The 17485-nt window shown below is 44.5% G+C and overlaps 2 protein-coding genes across 5 annotated transcripts in view; both read right to left on the bottom strand.

The window, feature by feature from the left end:
- apaf1 (apoptotic peptidase activating factor 1) overlaps nt 1–10443 on the bottom strand; it is an 83986-nt gene extending 73543 nt beyond the window's left edge. For 2 of the 4 annotated variants that reach the window (XM_042317436.1, XM_042317438.1), the window contains exons 1-7: nt 10282–10438; nt 9092–9317; nt 8520–8709; nt 6372–6569; nt 5672–5873; nt 5367–5479; nt 5035–5166 (exon numbers count right to left, since the gene is read on the bottom strand). In XM_042317436.1, coding sequence (XP_042173370.1) covers nt 5035–5166; nt 5367–5479; nt 5672–5873; nt 6372–6569; nt 8520–8709; nt 9092–9238 — 982 coding nt within the window. In that variant the 5' untranslated portion in view covers nt 9239–9317; nt 10282–10438. Of the gene's footprint in view, nt 1–5034; nt 5167–5366; nt 5480–5671; nt 5874–6371; nt 6570–8519; nt 8710–9091; nt 9318–10253 lie in introns of all 4 variants that reach the window. The other 2 variants (XM_042317439.1, XM_042317437.1) reach the window with 2 other exon arrangements.
- Nucleotides 10444–10960: 517 nt separating this feature from the next.
- On the bottom strand, nt 10961–15501 carry LOC121845680 (coiled-coil domain-containing protein 87-like). Its single transcript, XM_042317449.1, has 4 exons — nt 15405–15501; nt 14465–14607; nt 13647–13799; nt 10961–11086 (listed from the first exon to the last, which is right to left on the bottom strand). The coding sequence occupies exons 1-4, from the start codon at nt 15499–15501 to the stop codon at nt 10961–10963; spliced, it is 519 nt and encodes a 172-aa protein (XP_042173383.1).
- Nucleotides 15502–17485: the final 1984 nt, after the last annotated feature.

Raw genomic sequence — 17485 nt, 5'->3', positions numbered from 1 at the left:
GACAATGCACCTCTTCACAGGGCTCTTCACTCTATCCTCCTGTCAGTATCACTATGTAAGGGACCCTAAAAACTGGACTGAAGCACAGAGGTACTGCAGAGAGAAGTACGCGGACCTGGCCACTGTAAGCAACATGGAGGATATGAACAGACTGAACCACTCGACTATAGACAGCGGTTATGATGGCGCAGTGTGGATAGGACTGAAGAAGGGACAGTATTCCAGGTGGCAGTGGTCTCTGGCAGACATAGACTACTATAGTGAAGGACAGACTGAGTTTAGTATGTTTTGGGACACAGGCCAATCGGGTCATTTGAATGAAGATTGTGGTGTCGTGCATGATTCTGGAAAATGGCACAACTATCCCTGCACTACTCGACTACCTCCAGTGTGCTACGACGGTGAGTGACATACTACATGTAGTGTAGTTAAAACACACTAACCTGGTAACACCAGAGGACACTAACATCACATACACACAAGTTCACCAAGTAACAGATTACTGTGGGATTATCAAGGTCGCAACATTTGTCTTTCAAATTTCTTGTCAATTCCAAGCTTATGATTTCCAAAGGTTTATGAATTGACAACAATTCAAATGGGACTAATCTAAACTCTGATCCAAACTCTGATCCAAACTCTGACGGTTGCATTTGTCCCCATAGGGACTAAGTCTCCAGCTGGTCGTTTCCTAATGGTTCAACAGCTAAAGACCTGGAGGGAGCTGCAAGAAGCACCACACAGACCTGGCCAGTGTGAGGAACCAAACTGAGAACAAAGAGATCTGTAACGTGGCCGGGGGTAGAGGCGTGTGGATCGGCCTGTTCAAAGACACCTGGACGTGGTCGGACCAGAGTAACTCCTCGTTCAGATACTGGGTCGACAGACAACTGAACGAGTCCTGCGCTGCTTGGAATCGCAGTACCTCAGGCCAATGCATAGACAAGAGAATGTCTGAAGGAATGTCCCTTTGTTTGCTACAGTAGTAAGTTCAAATCCCTTATTGTGCCACCGAACTCATCTCCTTAAATGGGCTGTTGATTTGGAATAACTGGCCACACAGATTTAAATATGTAACATTATTGTATGTAATGGTGACTGTTCATTTTAACTGTGTATATAACCAACCACCCTGCGTCATGGGTTTTGCATTTTGTGGAGTTTAATTTGACTACCTTGACAATGTGTCTTTCGACATGCAGGACCCCAAAGCTAAATTGAAAAGGCTACATTATGAATTATTTCAATTGGTGGTTTGAATTTCCAATTCATTCCCTGCTGAGAAGGGTTATATCTGTGTATGTGTTAGACCCAAGAGCCCCAACAGTCAAGAAGATACAGGTAGTGAGAGTGAGGATGACCCCAGACCCAAACATGGACCTGAATGATGCTACGTGAGGGAGGCCATTTTACAGCAGGTGAGTCTCACCCTCTTCATTTCTAGAATTTTACCTTCATTTAACCATGCATGCCAGTTAACCCTTTACACTTTCTTTTTTTAAATTTAACTAGGCAAGTCAGTTAAGAACAAATTCTTATTTACAATGACGGCCTAGGAACAGTGGGTTAACTGCCTTGTTCAGGGGCAGAACGATTTGATCGTTTACGGGTTCAAAATGGCAGATTTTATGCCCATCTGACCCAGATTGCGATGTATAAATGGTCCGTAAACAGTAATTGTGTGAAAGTGGGATGCAGGGTTGTGTTCCAAACAAAACTACACATTTGCTTGCTCTAGTTCCTCAACAGCACCACTAGGAGAGCTAAAAAAAAGCACTTTATATTTGAACACTCTTCTTTGAGTTATAAAAGTGCATTGGAATGACTTAGGAACTGTGCACACTTTGGAGAGGTGTGTGGCGACTTAGTCCTCTCACTCAAACCCTTGTAATTGTTTTGTCTTATGTTGCACCTATCCCACATTTTCCAGGAATATTCTTATCATGCTACTGGATGGATCCAGAGTATTTCCAGATTTAGCTAATAACAAATGATGTGAAAGGTACAGTAAATGTAAAATGCACATAAAATCAACTGTGTAATGTTTGGATTCAGTCTTTTATCAGGTGAACTGTTGTGTCCTCAACTTTGATCAAATAATTTCCCCATAATCTCCTAATTGTTCCATTTCAATTTCTACCATGCTATTCATATTTCTTATTTTAGAAACATTTCAATTTAGCCCTATTCATAAAGGTACATTTCCCACAAGTGTAAAGGGTTAAGAATAAATTCTTATTCATAATGACTAGCTCGCTGTGAACAAGTACAGTCCACTGCTCCTTACGTTAAGAGAGTTCTTCAGGTAGTGATAAACCCTTCAAACTGTAACAGTGCAGGTACCTACATATAGCTGCCATAATTAAATGTGTAATGCAATCCTACAATGGTTAATCCTACAATGTATTAATAAATAAATATTCCGTAAGATTAGGTGTTCAGGGCATAAATCCTGGTTCTGTTCCTCAGATAATGGAGAAAATGAAGGCCAATGGGATGACTGAAAACTTCAAACAGATAGAAAGAGCAGCCAGATGGAAAGGTCTTCCAAAAGGAAGAAGAAAGAATGACAGAAAGAGAGAAAAACAGGGTCCGAAAAAGAATGAAGAGCTTTGAATAGAAGCACATGGAGTTAGTGTGTGGATTGGTTGCCCCGTGCCAGCTATAATTAATGATTCCCTTCTCATCTCACATTGTCCTCATTTATCATGAACCATTATTAAATATCAGAATTAAGTGATAATGCCCGAGAAGCCGGTGTTTGTAGGATATATTGGCATGGGTGTTGTTAGGCCTGAAACGAAGTCAAGAGCCGGCAAACCGTGCCATTAAATCCTCCAAACACTGGCTTCGAGGGCATTAACGGGTTACCAACATATTCAAATAACGATTTACATATTTTAATTAAAAACTTGATTTTGATTACCTCATTCATGCCATTTCATCCTTCCAGGGTTGCTACCCAAGCCGGCTGGTCGTTCGTTCTATCAGTTCGGTTGCCAGAGACGCGACCCAGTCGTTGGTTCTGAATGTTCCAGAGACATACTGGCTGGCAACGTTCTTATCCCTTGCTTGCTAGCTAACTAACTACAGTTAACTTACAGTCACGTCAAACAGTGCAGCCAGAATAACAACAGTAGCTGCATTTGTGTTTGTTTAAGCTGTTTTCTAGTGACATTTACTTGGATAAATCCATAACAATGAGCTAATGATGCACGATTTCTATTGGGATAGAAATGTCTCTCTCGTCAGGACAGAGGAGCCAACAACACAATCACTAAAAACTGAAGCTGGAAAGACTGCAAACTAGCCCCATTTCGTTTGACCTTTTTTCAATTTACATGTCTTTGTATATATCCATAAAAGTGATGTCAGCTGATTATCTTCACTGACATTTTCAAACCCTCCCTAACAGAGTCTATAATACCTACATGTTTCAAGCAGACCACCATAGTCCCTGTGCCCAAGAAAGCAAAAGTAACCTGCCCAAATGATTTCCACCCCGAAGCACTAACGTCTATAGCCATGAAGTGCTTTGAAAGGCTGGTCATGGCTCACATCAACAGCATCATCCTGGATACACTAGACCCACTCCAATTTGCATACTGCACCAACAGATCCACAGATGATGCAATCTCTATTGCACTCCATACAGCCCTTTCCCACCTGGACAAAAGGAACACCTATGTGAGAATGCTATTCACTCACAGGTCAGCGTTCAACACCACAGTGCCCTCAAAGCTCATCACTAAGCTAAGGAACCTGGGACTTAACACCTCCCTCTGCAACTGGATCCTGGACTTCCTGACAGGCCGCCCCCAGTTGGTAAGGGTAGGTAACAACATGTCTGCCATGCTGATCCTCAACACTGGGGCCCCTCAGGGGTGCGTGCTCAGTCCCCTCCTGTACTCCCTGTTCACCCACGACTGCGTGGTCAAACACGACTCCAACACCATCATTAAGTTTGCTGACGACAACAGTGGTAGGCCTGATCACCAACAACAATGAGACAGCCTATAAGGAGGAGGTCAGAGACCTGACAGTGTGGTGCCAGGACAACAACCTCTCCCTCAATGTGGGCAAGACAAAGGAGCTGATCGTGGACTACAGGACAAGGCAAGCCAAACAGGCCCCCATTAACATCAACGGGCTGAAGTGGAGCGAGTCGAGAGTTTCAAGTTACTTGGTGTCCACATCACCAACGAGCTATCATGGTCCAAACACACCAAAACAGTTGTGAAGAGGGCATGACAACACCTTTTCCCCTCAGGAGACTGAAAAGATTTGGCATGGGTCCCCAGATACTCAAAAGGTTCTACAGCTGCACCATCGAGTGCATCCTGACCGGTTGCGTCACCGTCTGGTATGGTAACTGCTCGGCATCCGATCGTAAGGCGCTACAGAGGGTAGTGCATATGGCCCAGTACATTACTGGGGCCAAGCTTCCTGCCATCCTGGACCTATATACTAGGCAGTGTCAGAGAAAAGCCCAAAAATGCACAGCAAGCAGTACCGGAGCACCAAGTCTAGCACCTAAAGCCTCCTTAACAGCTTCTACCCCCAAGCTATAAGAATGCTGAACAATTAATTAAATGGCCACCCGGACTATTTATATTGTCACACTCCTCCCTCCCCCCCGTTGTTTATTATCTATGCATAGTCACCTTAAACGGTGGCAACTTGTGGAATAGACACTGGCTGGAATGTGGTTTTAACCAATCAGCATTCAGGATTAGACCCACCCGTTGTATAATGTACTATATTCTAGCCATACTATTACAGTATGCCATGTTGCTGTTTTATTTTATGTTTAATTAGCTTGTTCTCTATTTATGATCTGTTCATTATTTCTATCAATGTTTTTGGGCACTACATAATGCTTCCCAAATCCTTCATATGAAAATGTAATACTGTATTTCTCTTGAATATGTGAAATAAATTGATATTTTATTGTAAACCTAAAAGGAATTTTCATTTCATTCAATACAATTTCTGTTGACACTATAGTTCCATATGGTGTGTGTGTGTGTGTACCTTTGCACTCTCTGACAATGCTGCGGGCCTGTTCTGGGAGTCTCTGGGGTTTCCCGTTGACATACAGGGCGAGGATCTCCAAGGCCTGATCCTCCTCCAGACCACTCTCCACTGCCACCTCGGACTTAGAACCTGGACACACATACACGCATGAGTGCGTGCACACACACACACACACACACACACACACACACACACACACACATATGCAGGTGCACATATGCAGGTGCATTGAGTGTAATGTTTGAGAAGTGTTCTATAAATTAAGTCATCCTTTTCAGTAGTACTGTAGTAATGTTAGTATTAATATCAGTACTATTACTCATACACACCGCTGACACAGTCGGCTAGGCTTCTGTCTCGGGTGGTGAGCAGTACTCGACACTGGATGTCAAAGGCCTTGAGCACCGAGCTATCCCAGATGTCATCCAGTATCAGCAACGACCTGCACACACACACATCTAATTCAATTGACAGGAATTGGAATGGAATTAATAGCATACAATAAATCACTCCAGAGCTGAAACTTCTGGAGGTCCAACTGAACATTCTACTCATCATTAACAGCCACCATTTAGAAGAAATGGACCAAGTTGAAAAGTTGGCTACCAGTCCACATCAACCCTGGGGGACTGACCTGGGGTAACGACGGAGCATGAGGAAGCGTAGTCGCTCCTTGGCCTCTTCCAGAGAGCCAGGAGGCCGGTGGAGGGAGGACGAGGGGTCTTTCTCCTGGCTCTGCTGCTCCAGGCGGAAACACAGTGACTGGATCCTAACCAGCAGGTCAGACCGGTCCAGCTGGCCTACGGACAGCCAGTGGACTCCTCCCGGAAAACACTCTGTGGGGGGGAGGGTGTCAGGAGGACCAGTGTGAGTGAGTGTGTGTGTGTGTGTGTGTGTGTGTCAGGTCAGAGAGAGAGAGAAAGACAGGGAGAGAGAGACACAGATGGAGAGAGAGTAGAGTCAGGAGACCAATGTGATAAACAGACAAAAGAGAGAAAGATGGTCAGAGAGAGAAAGATGGTGAGACAGAGACACAGAGACACAGACAGACAGAGACAGAGAACAGTTAGACCAATGTGATAAAGAGAGAAAACAGAAAGTAAATGCAGACAGAGAGAAAACAGAGAGAAAGTAAATGCAGACAGAGAGAAAACAGAGAGAAAGTAAATGCAGACAGAGAGAAAAAGAAACTCCTCTACATGTGTTAACCCCTCTCCTGAAAGGCATCTTGGGTCAGTTTGACATTTTACCCATTATTGGGCTTGGTTAAGATTGGGGGAGGAAGCTGATCCTAGATCTGTACCTAGGGAAAACTTCACCCCGGAGCCACCTACCTGTGATGAGTGCGTGGTCTCGGACTGCCTCCGCAGCCAAGACAGACTTGCCGGAGCCGGCCATGCCGAACACAGTGACCCAGCCAGGCTCCTTCTGCAAGCGGTAGAGCTTCTCCCTGACCCGGTTCACCAGGGCTGGCCGGCTCACAAACACCACGGGTCTCTGGGGCACGCCGCCCTCACTCAGCACCGCCTGGACTGGAACAGGGTAATACAGCAAAGATGGCATTATATATAAATGCAGTATGTTGCCAATGGAATAAACAGAGGGGTCAAACAAGGCAGAGACAGAGGTGAGCCAACAGAAGCACACATACACACATACAGTTGAAGACAGAAGTTTATAAACACTCAGGTTGGAGTCATTAAAACTTGTTTTTCAACCACTCCACAAATGTCTTGTTAACAAACTATAGTTTTGTCAAGTCGGTTAGGACATCTACTTTGTGCATGACACAAGTCATTGTTCCAACAATTGTTTACACTTATAATTCACTGTATCACAATTCCAGTGGGTCAGAAGTTTACATACAGTAAGTCGACTGTGCCTTTAAACAGCTTGGAAAATTCCAGAAAATGATATCATGGCTTTAGAAGCTTCTGATAGGCTAATTTGAGTCAATTGGAGGTGTACCTGTGGATGGATTTCAAGGCCTACCTTCAAACTCAGTGCCTCTTTGCTTGACATCTTGGGAAAATCAAAAGAAATCAGCCAAGACCTCAGAATTATTTTTTTGTAGACCTCCACAAGTCTGGTTCATCCTTGGGAGCAATTTCCAAACACCTGAAGGTACCACGTTCATCTGTACAAACAATAGTACGCAAGTATAAACACCATGGGACCACGCAGCCATCATACCGCTCAGGAAGGAGACACGTTCTGTCTCATAGAGATGAACGTACTTTGATGCGAAAAGTGCAAATCAATCCCCGAACAACAGCAAAGGACCTTGTAAAGATGCTGGAGGAAACAGGTACAAAAGTATCTATACCCACAGTAAAACGAGTGCTATATCGACATAACCTGAAAGGTCACTCAGCAAGGAAGAAGCCACTGCTCCAAAACAGCCAGACTACAGTTTGCAACTGCACATGGGGACAAAGATCGTACTTTTTGGAGAAATGTCCTCTGGTCTGATGAAACAAAAAACTAACTTTTTGGCCATAATGACCATTGTTATGTTTGGAGGAAAAATGGGGAGGCTTGCAAGCCGAAGAACACCATCCCAACTATGAAGCATGTGGGTGGCAGCATCATGTTGTGGGGGTGCTTTGCTGCAGGAGGGACTGGTGCACTTCACAAAATAGATGCATCAAAAGGAAGGAAACTTATGGGGATATATTGAAGCAACATCTCAAGACATCAGTCAGGAGGTTGAAGCTTGGTCACAAATGGGTCTTCCAAATGGACAATGACCCCAAGCATACTTTCAAAGTTGTGGCAAAATGGCTTAAGGACAACAAAGTCAAGGTTTTGGAGTGGCCATCGCAAAGCACTGACCTTAATCGTATAGAAAATTTGTGGGCAGAACTGAAAAAGCATGTGCGAGCAAGGAGGCCTATACAAACCTGACTCAGTTACACCTGCTCTGTCAGGAGGAATGGGCCAAAATTCACCCAACTTATTGTGGGAACCTTGTGGAAGGCTACCCAAAATGTTTGACCAAAGTTAAACAATTTAAAGGCAATGCTACCAAATACTAATTTAGTGTATGTAAACTTTTGACCCACTGGGAATGTGATGAAAGAAATCAAATCTGAAATAAAATAATTCTCTCTACTCTTATTCTGACACTTCACATTCTTAAAATAAAGTGGTGATCCTAACTGACCTAAGACAGGGTATTTTTTACTATGATTAAATGTCAGGAGTTGTGAAAAACTGAGTTTAAATGTATTTGGCTAAGGTGGATGTAAACCTCCGACTTCAACTGTACATATACATAGAGCTCCCCTGTACAGTGGGGAGAACAAGTATTTGATACATGTAGACCTCTACATGCTTTGTAAGTAGGAAAACCTGCAAAATCGGCAGTGTATCAAATACTTTTTCTCCCCACTGTATATTATTTCCCTGTGTCAGAAAAGGAGGGCACATCTCAGACTGCCCTAGTCTCCTGGTATTCTCCACCCTTTGGGGCAGCTCACCATAGCGGGTGCCACCGTCTGAGAAGCTCTTCTCAGCCTCAGGGGAGACCAGGGGCAGGCTGTTGTGGAGCAGGCTGGCCAGGTCTCCGTAGCTCTCGCGGACCAGGGCGTTGTAGAAGGAGATGTAGGCCTGGTTATCCTTCCTCAGGAGCAGCTCCAGCAGGGCCGCCGCCTGCTCTTTCCTGGTGGGCTGATCAATGGAGAGAGACCATGTGAATTTTGAATCCACTTTATTGCATTTCTTACACCGATGCAGTTCTTTCAGATGTCCGTAGTGTTAAGTGTTTAAAAGGCCCTGCAATCTCTCTGACTTGACCTCTTTCTCCCCCCTTCCTCTCTTTCTTCCTCCCTCTCTCTTATGAGGGTGTTTGTTTGGAATCAGGCACCCAACCACTTATAAAAGTTTTCCCAGCACAGTGCCCTCGGTTGGCTCAGTAGTGTGAAAGTTTGTTTGGAATCTGGCCTACAACAAACACTTTTATACACTTAATCATCACTACACACTTACCAGTATGGACATAGGAAAGTGTATGAAAAGGGTGCTACTGTACTTCCCCACCTCCTCACCCCACCTTGCTCCTGATCCTGTCCTCCTCGTCCCCCGTCAGCACACCGTCACTGATCATGTGATCCATCAGGTAGGAAGCCCTGATGTCCTGCTCCAGGCTGGAGCGTGACTGAAGCAGGCAGCTCCGTGCCCCTTCCTCCATCATCGCCATGCCAACGGGCCAGACCTGGTACGACCACACAGGTGGGGTGGATGGGCTGGAATGGTGATTGATTGACAGGTGATGGGAGCTGCGGGGAAAGGAAGTTGCATGGATAGGTGTAGTATGGGCAGCACAAGCTCTGGTCCAGTGTGCTGTGTGGCTTGAGCCTTCTTGAACAATAATACTTCGAAGGAGGCTCAAGCTGCACGTAACACCCTGGACCAGAGCTAGGACAGGACTACTACTTGCACTGCTGCCTCTTAGTGTGACTCCTGTACCCCACCTAAAATAAAACTGGACACTGATAAGAGCTCTGATAGGTAGATATACAGTATGATGAAGATCCTTGTGCCATGAAATACTTAAAAATGCTGCCCTTACTTTTTTTTTAAATGCAGTTTTGAAATTGCAGTAAAAGTGCAGTAACTGCAGTCGACTGTGGTATTTGAGGCAGTATTTGCAGCATACTGCAGTTATACAGCACTTTGACCGCAATATATTTCGTAAGGACAGGTGACTTTCTTCTCCATGAATGTGGTTGAGAATGGAATAAAAGTCTGACTGACTTGACCAATTTATTTGTAGCAGAAAAACAACAATTGAGACTACTTCCGTTATCCATCTATCCATTCAGTCTGCGTGCACTGACTTGCCAGATATTGCGATGATTCAACTTCGGGAAGTTAGCAAATTTCCTCTTTAGAGTGAACATTGATTGTAGGCTTTTGTCAGTCAGTATATGTAGCTGACTGGCGTATAGCTAGCTAACTGTGCACTTGGTAGTTAACTATCAACGTTACTGTCTAATTTGACAGCTTTGACACAGCAGTGTAGCTAGCCGACATTCCCAAAACTACACAGCAGCTGTCTGTAGTAGGCTATATAGTATGCATAACAAACGCTATTTATACGTTTATTATTTCCACAAGCAGACAAACATTTTATAATGTTTATAAAAAACAACAGATAGGAACAACACTTTATAACTGAAGGTGGCACATACTTCACTCGTAATAAGACTTACCCAAGTTGTAAGGAATACAACTACTCACGTGTATCTATTTGCTCGACACAGGAGCTCGCTATCCACACTCGATAGTGCTCAGGATTATAATAATTTCCTTTGAAAATAATGTAATTCTGACAAAACTCCCCAACTATTTTTGAAATGAGTAGGGTTCTTCCTGAATTATAACAAAAACACTCCCCCGGTCTGAAATGACCAATGCGGTGGCGTTTCGCGCACACGTGAGAGGGTGAGATAATGCAAGCTTGACTGTAACTAGGCAGATGGGAGCTGGCTGCCTGGTGATACGTGACAGCTTGTTGTTCATTGTAAACTTGTAGGCCTGCAGTTCTAGCTCAGTATCTTTGGTATTGCACTTGGCAATACTGATAACACACGTAACAGTGGCCCTAAATAGGCTCATAGTGCAAACAGCGTTCCTTTTGTCATGGCACTTAGAGTTGCATGTTTCTGCCACACTCAGAACAAAATCATGTAAATGATTAATGACAAAATATTCACCATATCAAATGTTGTCAATGTCAGATGAACCTACTAGTAGTGCATATATATTATCCAATCACGTTCATACATTTACTTGACAAGTGATAATGACAATGGATTATACATAACATGAATACATACAAATGATCAAATATAATATTTCCTTCCCAGCAGTGTATACAAACAATTATCCAAGCATTTTATTCATTTGCACACAAAGTTCAAACGTATACCGGATACACTGAGCTCGGCTGGGTTGGGTTGGAGCGGCTGTGTGTGTGAGGGTGGGGTCTCAGGCTGAGGGTCAGGGTGTGTCCTTGGGGGGTGGGGTGGGTGCCCGGGTACAGCTGAAGGTTGGTTTTTTAAATTGTATTTATTTATGTCACCTTTATTTAACCAGGTAGGCAAGTTGAGAACAAGTTCTCATTTACAATTGCGACCTGGCCAAGATAAAGCAAAGCAGTTCGACAGATACAACGACACAGAGTTACACATGGAGTAAAACAAACATACAGTCAATAATAGAGTATAAACAAATCTATATACGATTGGAGCAAATGAGGTGAGATAAGGGAGGTAAAGGCAAAAAAAGGCCATGGTGGCAAAGTAAATACAATATAGCAAGTAAAACACTGGAATGGTAGATTTGCAGTGGAAGAAATGTGCAAAGTAGAAATAAAAATAATGGAGTGCAAAGGAGCAAAATAAATTAATAAAATAAATAAAATAAATACAGTAGGGAAAGAGGTAGTTGTTTGGGCTAAATTATAGATGGGCTATGTACAGGTGCAGTAATCTGTGAGCTGCTCTGACAGTTGGTGCTTAAAGCTAGTGAGGGAGATAAGTGTTTCCAGTTTCAGAGATTTTTGTAGTTCGTTCCAGCCATTGGCAGCAGAGAACTGGAAGGAGAGGCGGCCAAAGAAAGAATTGGTTTTGGGGGTGACCAGAGAGATATACCTGCTGGAGCGCGTGCTACAGGTGGGTGATGCTATGGTGACCAGCGAGCTGACATAAGGGGGGACTTTACCTAGCAGGGTCTTGTAGATGACATGGAGGCAGTGGGTTTGGCGACGAGTATGAAGCGTTGGCCAGCCAACAAGAGCGTACAGGTCGCAATGGTGGGTAGTATATGGGGCTTTGGTGACAAAACGGATGGCACTGTGATAGACTGCATCCAATTTGTTGAGTAGGGTATTGGAGGCTATTTTGTAAATGACATCACCGAAGTCGAGGTTTGATAGGATGGTCAGTTTTACAAGGGTATGTTTGGCAGCATGAGTGAAGGATGCTTTGTTGCAAAATAGGAATCCAATTCTAGATTTAACTTTGGATTGGAGATGTTTTATGTGGGTCTGGAAGGAGAGTTTACAGTCGAACCAGACACCTAGGTATTTGTAGTTGTCCACGTTTTCTAAGAAAGAGCCGTCCAGAGTAGTGATGTTGGACAGGCGGGCAGGTGCAGGCATCGATCGGTTGAAGAGCATGCATTTAGTTTGACTTGTATTTAAGAGCAATTGGAGGGCACGGAAGGAGAGTTGTATGACATTGAAGCTTGCCTGGAGGGTTGTTAACACACTGTCCAAAGAAGGGCCAGAAGTATACAGAATGGTGTCGTCTGTGTAGAGGTGGATCAGAGACTCAACAGCAGCAAGAGCAACATCATTGATATATACAGAGAAGAGAGTCGGTCCAAGAATTGAACCCTGTGGCACCCCCATAGAGACTGCCAGAGGTCGGGACAACAGACCCTCCGATTTGACACACTGAACTCTATCAGAGAAGTAGTTGGTGAACCAGGCGAGGCAATCATTTGAGAAACCAAGGCTGTCGAGTCTGCCGATGAGGATGTGGTGATTGACAGAGTCGAAAGCCTTGGCCAGATCAATGAATACGGCTGCACAGTAATGTTTCTGATCGATGGCGGTTAAGATATCGTTTAGGGCCTTGAGCGTGGCTGAGGTGCACCCATGACCAGCTCTAAAACCAGATTGCATAGCAGAGAGGGTATGGTGAGATTCGAAATGGTCGGTAATCTGTTTGTTGACTTGGCTTTCGAAGACCTTAGAAAGGCAGGGTAGGATAGATATAGCTCTGTAGCAGTTTGGGTCAAGAGTGTCCCCCCCTTTGAAGAGGGGGATGACCGCAGCTGCTTTCCAATCTTTGGGAATCTCAGACGACACGAAAGAGAGGTTGAACAGGCTAGTAATAGGGGTGGCAACAATTTCAGCAGATAATTTTAGAAAGAAAAGGTCCAGATTGTCTAGCCCGGCTGATTTGAAGGGGTCCAGATTTTCCAGCTCTTTCAGAACATCAGCTGACTGGATTTGGGAGAAGGAGAAATGGGGAAGGCTTGGGCGAGTTGCTGTGGGGGGTGCAGTGCTGTTGACCGGGGTAGGGGTAGCCAGGTGGAAAGCATGGCCAGCCATAGAAAAATGCTTATTGAAATTCTCAATTATAGTGGATTTATCAGTGGTGACAGTGTTTCCTGTCTTCAGTGCAGTGGGCAGCTGGGAGGAGGTGTTCTAATTCTCCATGGACTTTACAGTGTCCCAGAACTGTTTTGAGTTAGTAATGCAGGAGGCAAATGTCTGCTTGAAAAAGCTAGCCTTGGCTTTTCTAACTGCCTGTGTATAATGGTTTTTAGCTTCCCTGAACAGCTGCATATCACGGGGGCTGTTCGATGCTAATGCAGAACGCCATAGGATGTTTTTGTGTTGGTTAAGGGCAGTCAGGTCTGGGGAGAACCAAGGGCTATATCTGTTCCTGGTTCTATATTTCTTGAATGGGGCATGTTTATTTAAGATGGTTAGGAAGGCATTTAAAAAAAATAACCAGGCATCCTCTACTGACGGGATGAGATCAATATCCTTCCAGGATACCCCGGCCAGGTCGATTAGAAAGGCCTGCCCGCTGAAGTGGGTTGGGGGGGGGGGGCAGTCTGGTGGGGAGAGAGCTCCTCCCCTCCACCACCCTCTCCAGAGTCTGGACCCGGCGCTCCTGCTGCAGCCAGTAGAGCATCTCGATGCGGTCCCAACGCATCTTCTCCCTGTACGGCCTCCCCTGGAGAGAGTGAGAGAGTGACAGTTGAAAACACAGCTGTGAGGAAACTGCTTAGTTATGTCTGGCTACACCAGAGTTTTGGGGCTTGCCCAATACTACTACACCTGATTAAACCAATGAAGGACTTGATGATGAGTTGACAAGTTCTGGTTATTGGGGATAATCAGATAAGTGGGATGGCGCAGAGCTCTCCATAGCATTTTCTCAGTATGTATGAGCCTAGTATGTCAATATTTGTAGCTTACAGCATACATTTTTTATAACTGGTATGTTCTAGATAGAATATATGACTATTACACATTATGCAGTTTTAGTAAGTAGTAGGCAAGACAGGACCGATTTTGGACACGGCCAGAGGACGAAACAGAGCAAGTGAGCAAGGCTCTTTCAATGAGGGTAAATCACCAATCTAAAAACTCTGCTTTCTCTCTGTCTCTCTCTATCCCCCATAGCATACTGCATGTGCTGTATGTCAGAGAGCACAGTGACACTAGTGGGTCATATTCACTAGGAAGTCAACGGAAGCAAACAAGCATAAACGAGGAGGGACTTTGCTCAATTTGTCTAATAAGAAACACAGGTTTTCCCTTTCCATTGCAAAACAATTTGCTACGCTGTACACTAATTAATAGACCCCTGATGTATGGCCCATTGGCCTGACTCACCTTGTAGGTGACAGTGTCGTGGAAGCTGTCTGTAATGTGGTGGAGAATCTTAGACAACACCTTCTCCAGAGAACAGATCTGGGAGTTAAGTTTGCTCCGGTGCTTGGACTCATCCAACCTGGCTAGAGAGGTGCCCTGGTAGCCTGAGAGAGAGAGAGAGAGAGAGAGAGAGAGAGAGAGATAAAGAGAGAGAGAGAGAGAGAGAGAGAGAGAGAGAGAGAGAGAGAGAGAGAGAGAGGGGAGAGAGAGAGAGAGAGAGAGAAGAGAGAGAGAGAGAGAGAGAGAGAGAGGCAGGAAAGAGAGAGAGGGGCAGGAAAGAGAGAGAGAGAGAGAGAAAGAGAGAGAGGGGCAGGAAAGAGAGAGAGAGAGAGAGAGAGAGAGAGAGAGAGAGAGAGAGAGAGAGAGAGAGAGGGCAGAAAGAGAGAGAGGGGCAGGAAAGAGAGAGAGAGAGAGAGAGAGAGAGAGAGAGAGAGAAAGAGAGAGAGAGAGAGAGAGAGAGAGAGGGGGCAGGAAATAATTAATAGAAAGAAAAGAAAGAAAGAGGAAGGAAGGAAAGAGAGAGAGAGAGAGACATTCACTTTGTAAAGTACATGAAGATATGTTCCTTCACTTACGACCATACTAGCCTCTCAGAAGCTATGCAGGGTTGGGCCTAGTTAGTACTTGGCTGGGAGATGCTTACATTTTTTTGTCCAGTAGGGTGTACTCTGGCAGTGTATATTTCATCAACTGCCTTTTATTTATAACAATAATAATATGATGATATATTTAGCAATTTACAATATATCATCCAATACAATATGCTGTAAAAACAATATGTTATAATATTGTAAGGAGCACAGGAGGTTGGTGTCACCTTAATTGGGGAGGACGGGCTCGTGGGAATACATCTGCGCCAAGGGGAAACTTCACCCCAGAGCAGATATATATTATGCAGTACCTTGCAGGAACAAGCGGTTGGGTTCAGAAGCGTCCCTCTCAAACAGCTCCAGACGAGCCAGCAGAGACTCCCTCTGCTGGATGAGACGGGCTCCCATGCTGCTGTGGCCTGGGAGGAAACGTATGCACACACACACGGATGTATACAAATGCACACACGGACACATACACATAAACGGATGTACACACACACACACACAATTCTGTTCAAGGTATGGAAGACATTTTGGTAGTATGTTGATATGGTGAGCTCTGTATCTATGGTGATATGGTGAGCTCTGACTCTATGGTAATATGGTGAGCTCTGTCTATGGTGATATGGTGAGCTCTGTCTATGGTGATATGGTGAGCTCTGTCTCTATGGTGATATGGTGAGCTCTGTCTCTATGGTGATATGGTGAGCTCTGTCTATGGTGATATGGTGAGCTCTGTGTCTATGGTGATATGGTGAGCTCTGTCTATGGTGATATGGTGAGCTCTGTCTATGGTGATATGGTGAGCTCTGTCTCTATGGTGATATGGTGAGCTCTGTGTCTATGGTGATATGGTGAGCTCTGTCTATGGTGATATGGTGAGCTCTGTCTCTATGGTGATATGGTGAGCTCTGTCTCTATGGTGATATGGTGAGCTCTGTCTCTATGGTGATATGGTGAGCTCTGTCTCTATGGTGATATGGTGAGCTCTGTCTCTATGGTGATATGGTGAGCTCTGTCTCTATGGTGATATGGTGAGCTCTGTCTCTATGGTGATATGGTGAGCTCTGTCTCTATGGTGATATGGTGAGCTCTGTCTCTATGGTGATATGGTGAGCTCTGACTCTATGGTGATATGGTGAGTGCTGTGTCTATGGTGATATGGTGAGCTCTGTCTCTATGGTGATATGGTGAGCTCTGTCTATGGTGATATGGTGAGCTCTGTCTCTATGGTGATATGGTGAGCTCTGACTCTATGGTGATATGGTGAGCTCTGTCTATGGTGATATGGTGAGCTCTGTCTCTATGGTGATATGGTGAGCTCTGACTCTATGGTGATATGGTGAGCTCTGTCTCTATGGTGATATGGTGAGCTCTGTCTATGGTGATATGGTGAGCTCTGTCTATGGTGATATGGTGAGCTCTGTGTCTATGGTGATATGGTGAGCTCTGTCTATGGTGATATGGTGAGCTCTGTCTCTATGGTGATATGGTGAGCAGATGTTCAGATGTTGATGTTCAGATGTTGATTATGTAATTCTACAATATTAGTATAGTTCAAACCTCATCATATGAATCTACACACAGAATTTTACGTTAATAGAGTTTAACACTTTTTCCAACAGTCATGCACACCCCCTCAATGATATATGATATAACTCTGTGCAAACGTCTCATCTGCAAGTCCACGACTTTTTATACATTCTCACTGGTACCAGCACCAACTGAAATACCTAATGTACCACACTTGCTTGGTCCCCGACCTCATTCATACCGATATTAGTCCCCGACTGAATATCAAGCGTATTTCATGCACACCATTTGAGTCTCACAAATCTTCATTCATGCCAGTAAGCTTCAACTTACACCATACACACACAAATCTTCATTCACGCCAGTAATGGCCCCGCCTTCTATCCATTCTCTGTACAGCTTCTCACCCCGTCTCTTCCACTCCTTACCCTCTTTGCCTCCATTCACTTCCAGAGTGGACTTCAGCGTTTACACCTTTTCTATTTCCTACAACATTTTATGTACACTACAATACTGTCAACAACCTATGCCTTTACTCAAACCCAAGTGGTACCCTTTCCATACGGCTAAATCGGCCCCCAATTAGGTCTAAAGTAAGAACTCAATTATGCACTGTGGGTCCCCTGGGGTATTAAGTAGTCTAGTGTCCCCCGGATTATCACCTTTACTTCAATACCAAATGTACAAAATAAAAAATACAATCACTCCATATGACTAACGTGTCGACCGGATTACGTTTCTAGAACAACTTAATGTCTCATTCAAACTTGGTAGTCAGTGCGCCGACTTTACTACCCGATGTACTTCACACACACCTATGCTTTGTTAGGACCTTAAAGAGACCCTCTCCATAGGG

Source organism: Oncorhynchus tshawytscha, unplaced genomic scaffold (genome assembly GCF_018296145.1).
Source record: "Oncorhynchus tshawytscha isolate Ot180627B unplaced genomic scaffold, Otsh_v2.0 Un_contig_135_pilon_pilon, whole genome shotgun sequence".
Classification (NCBI taxonomy): Eukaryota; Metazoa; Chordata; class Actinopteri; order Salmoniformes; family Salmonidae; genus Oncorhynchus; species Oncorhynchus tshawytscha.
The sequence above is the reverse complement of the archived record's forward strand: the minus strand, read 5'-3'. Positions and strand labels throughout refer to the sequence as shown.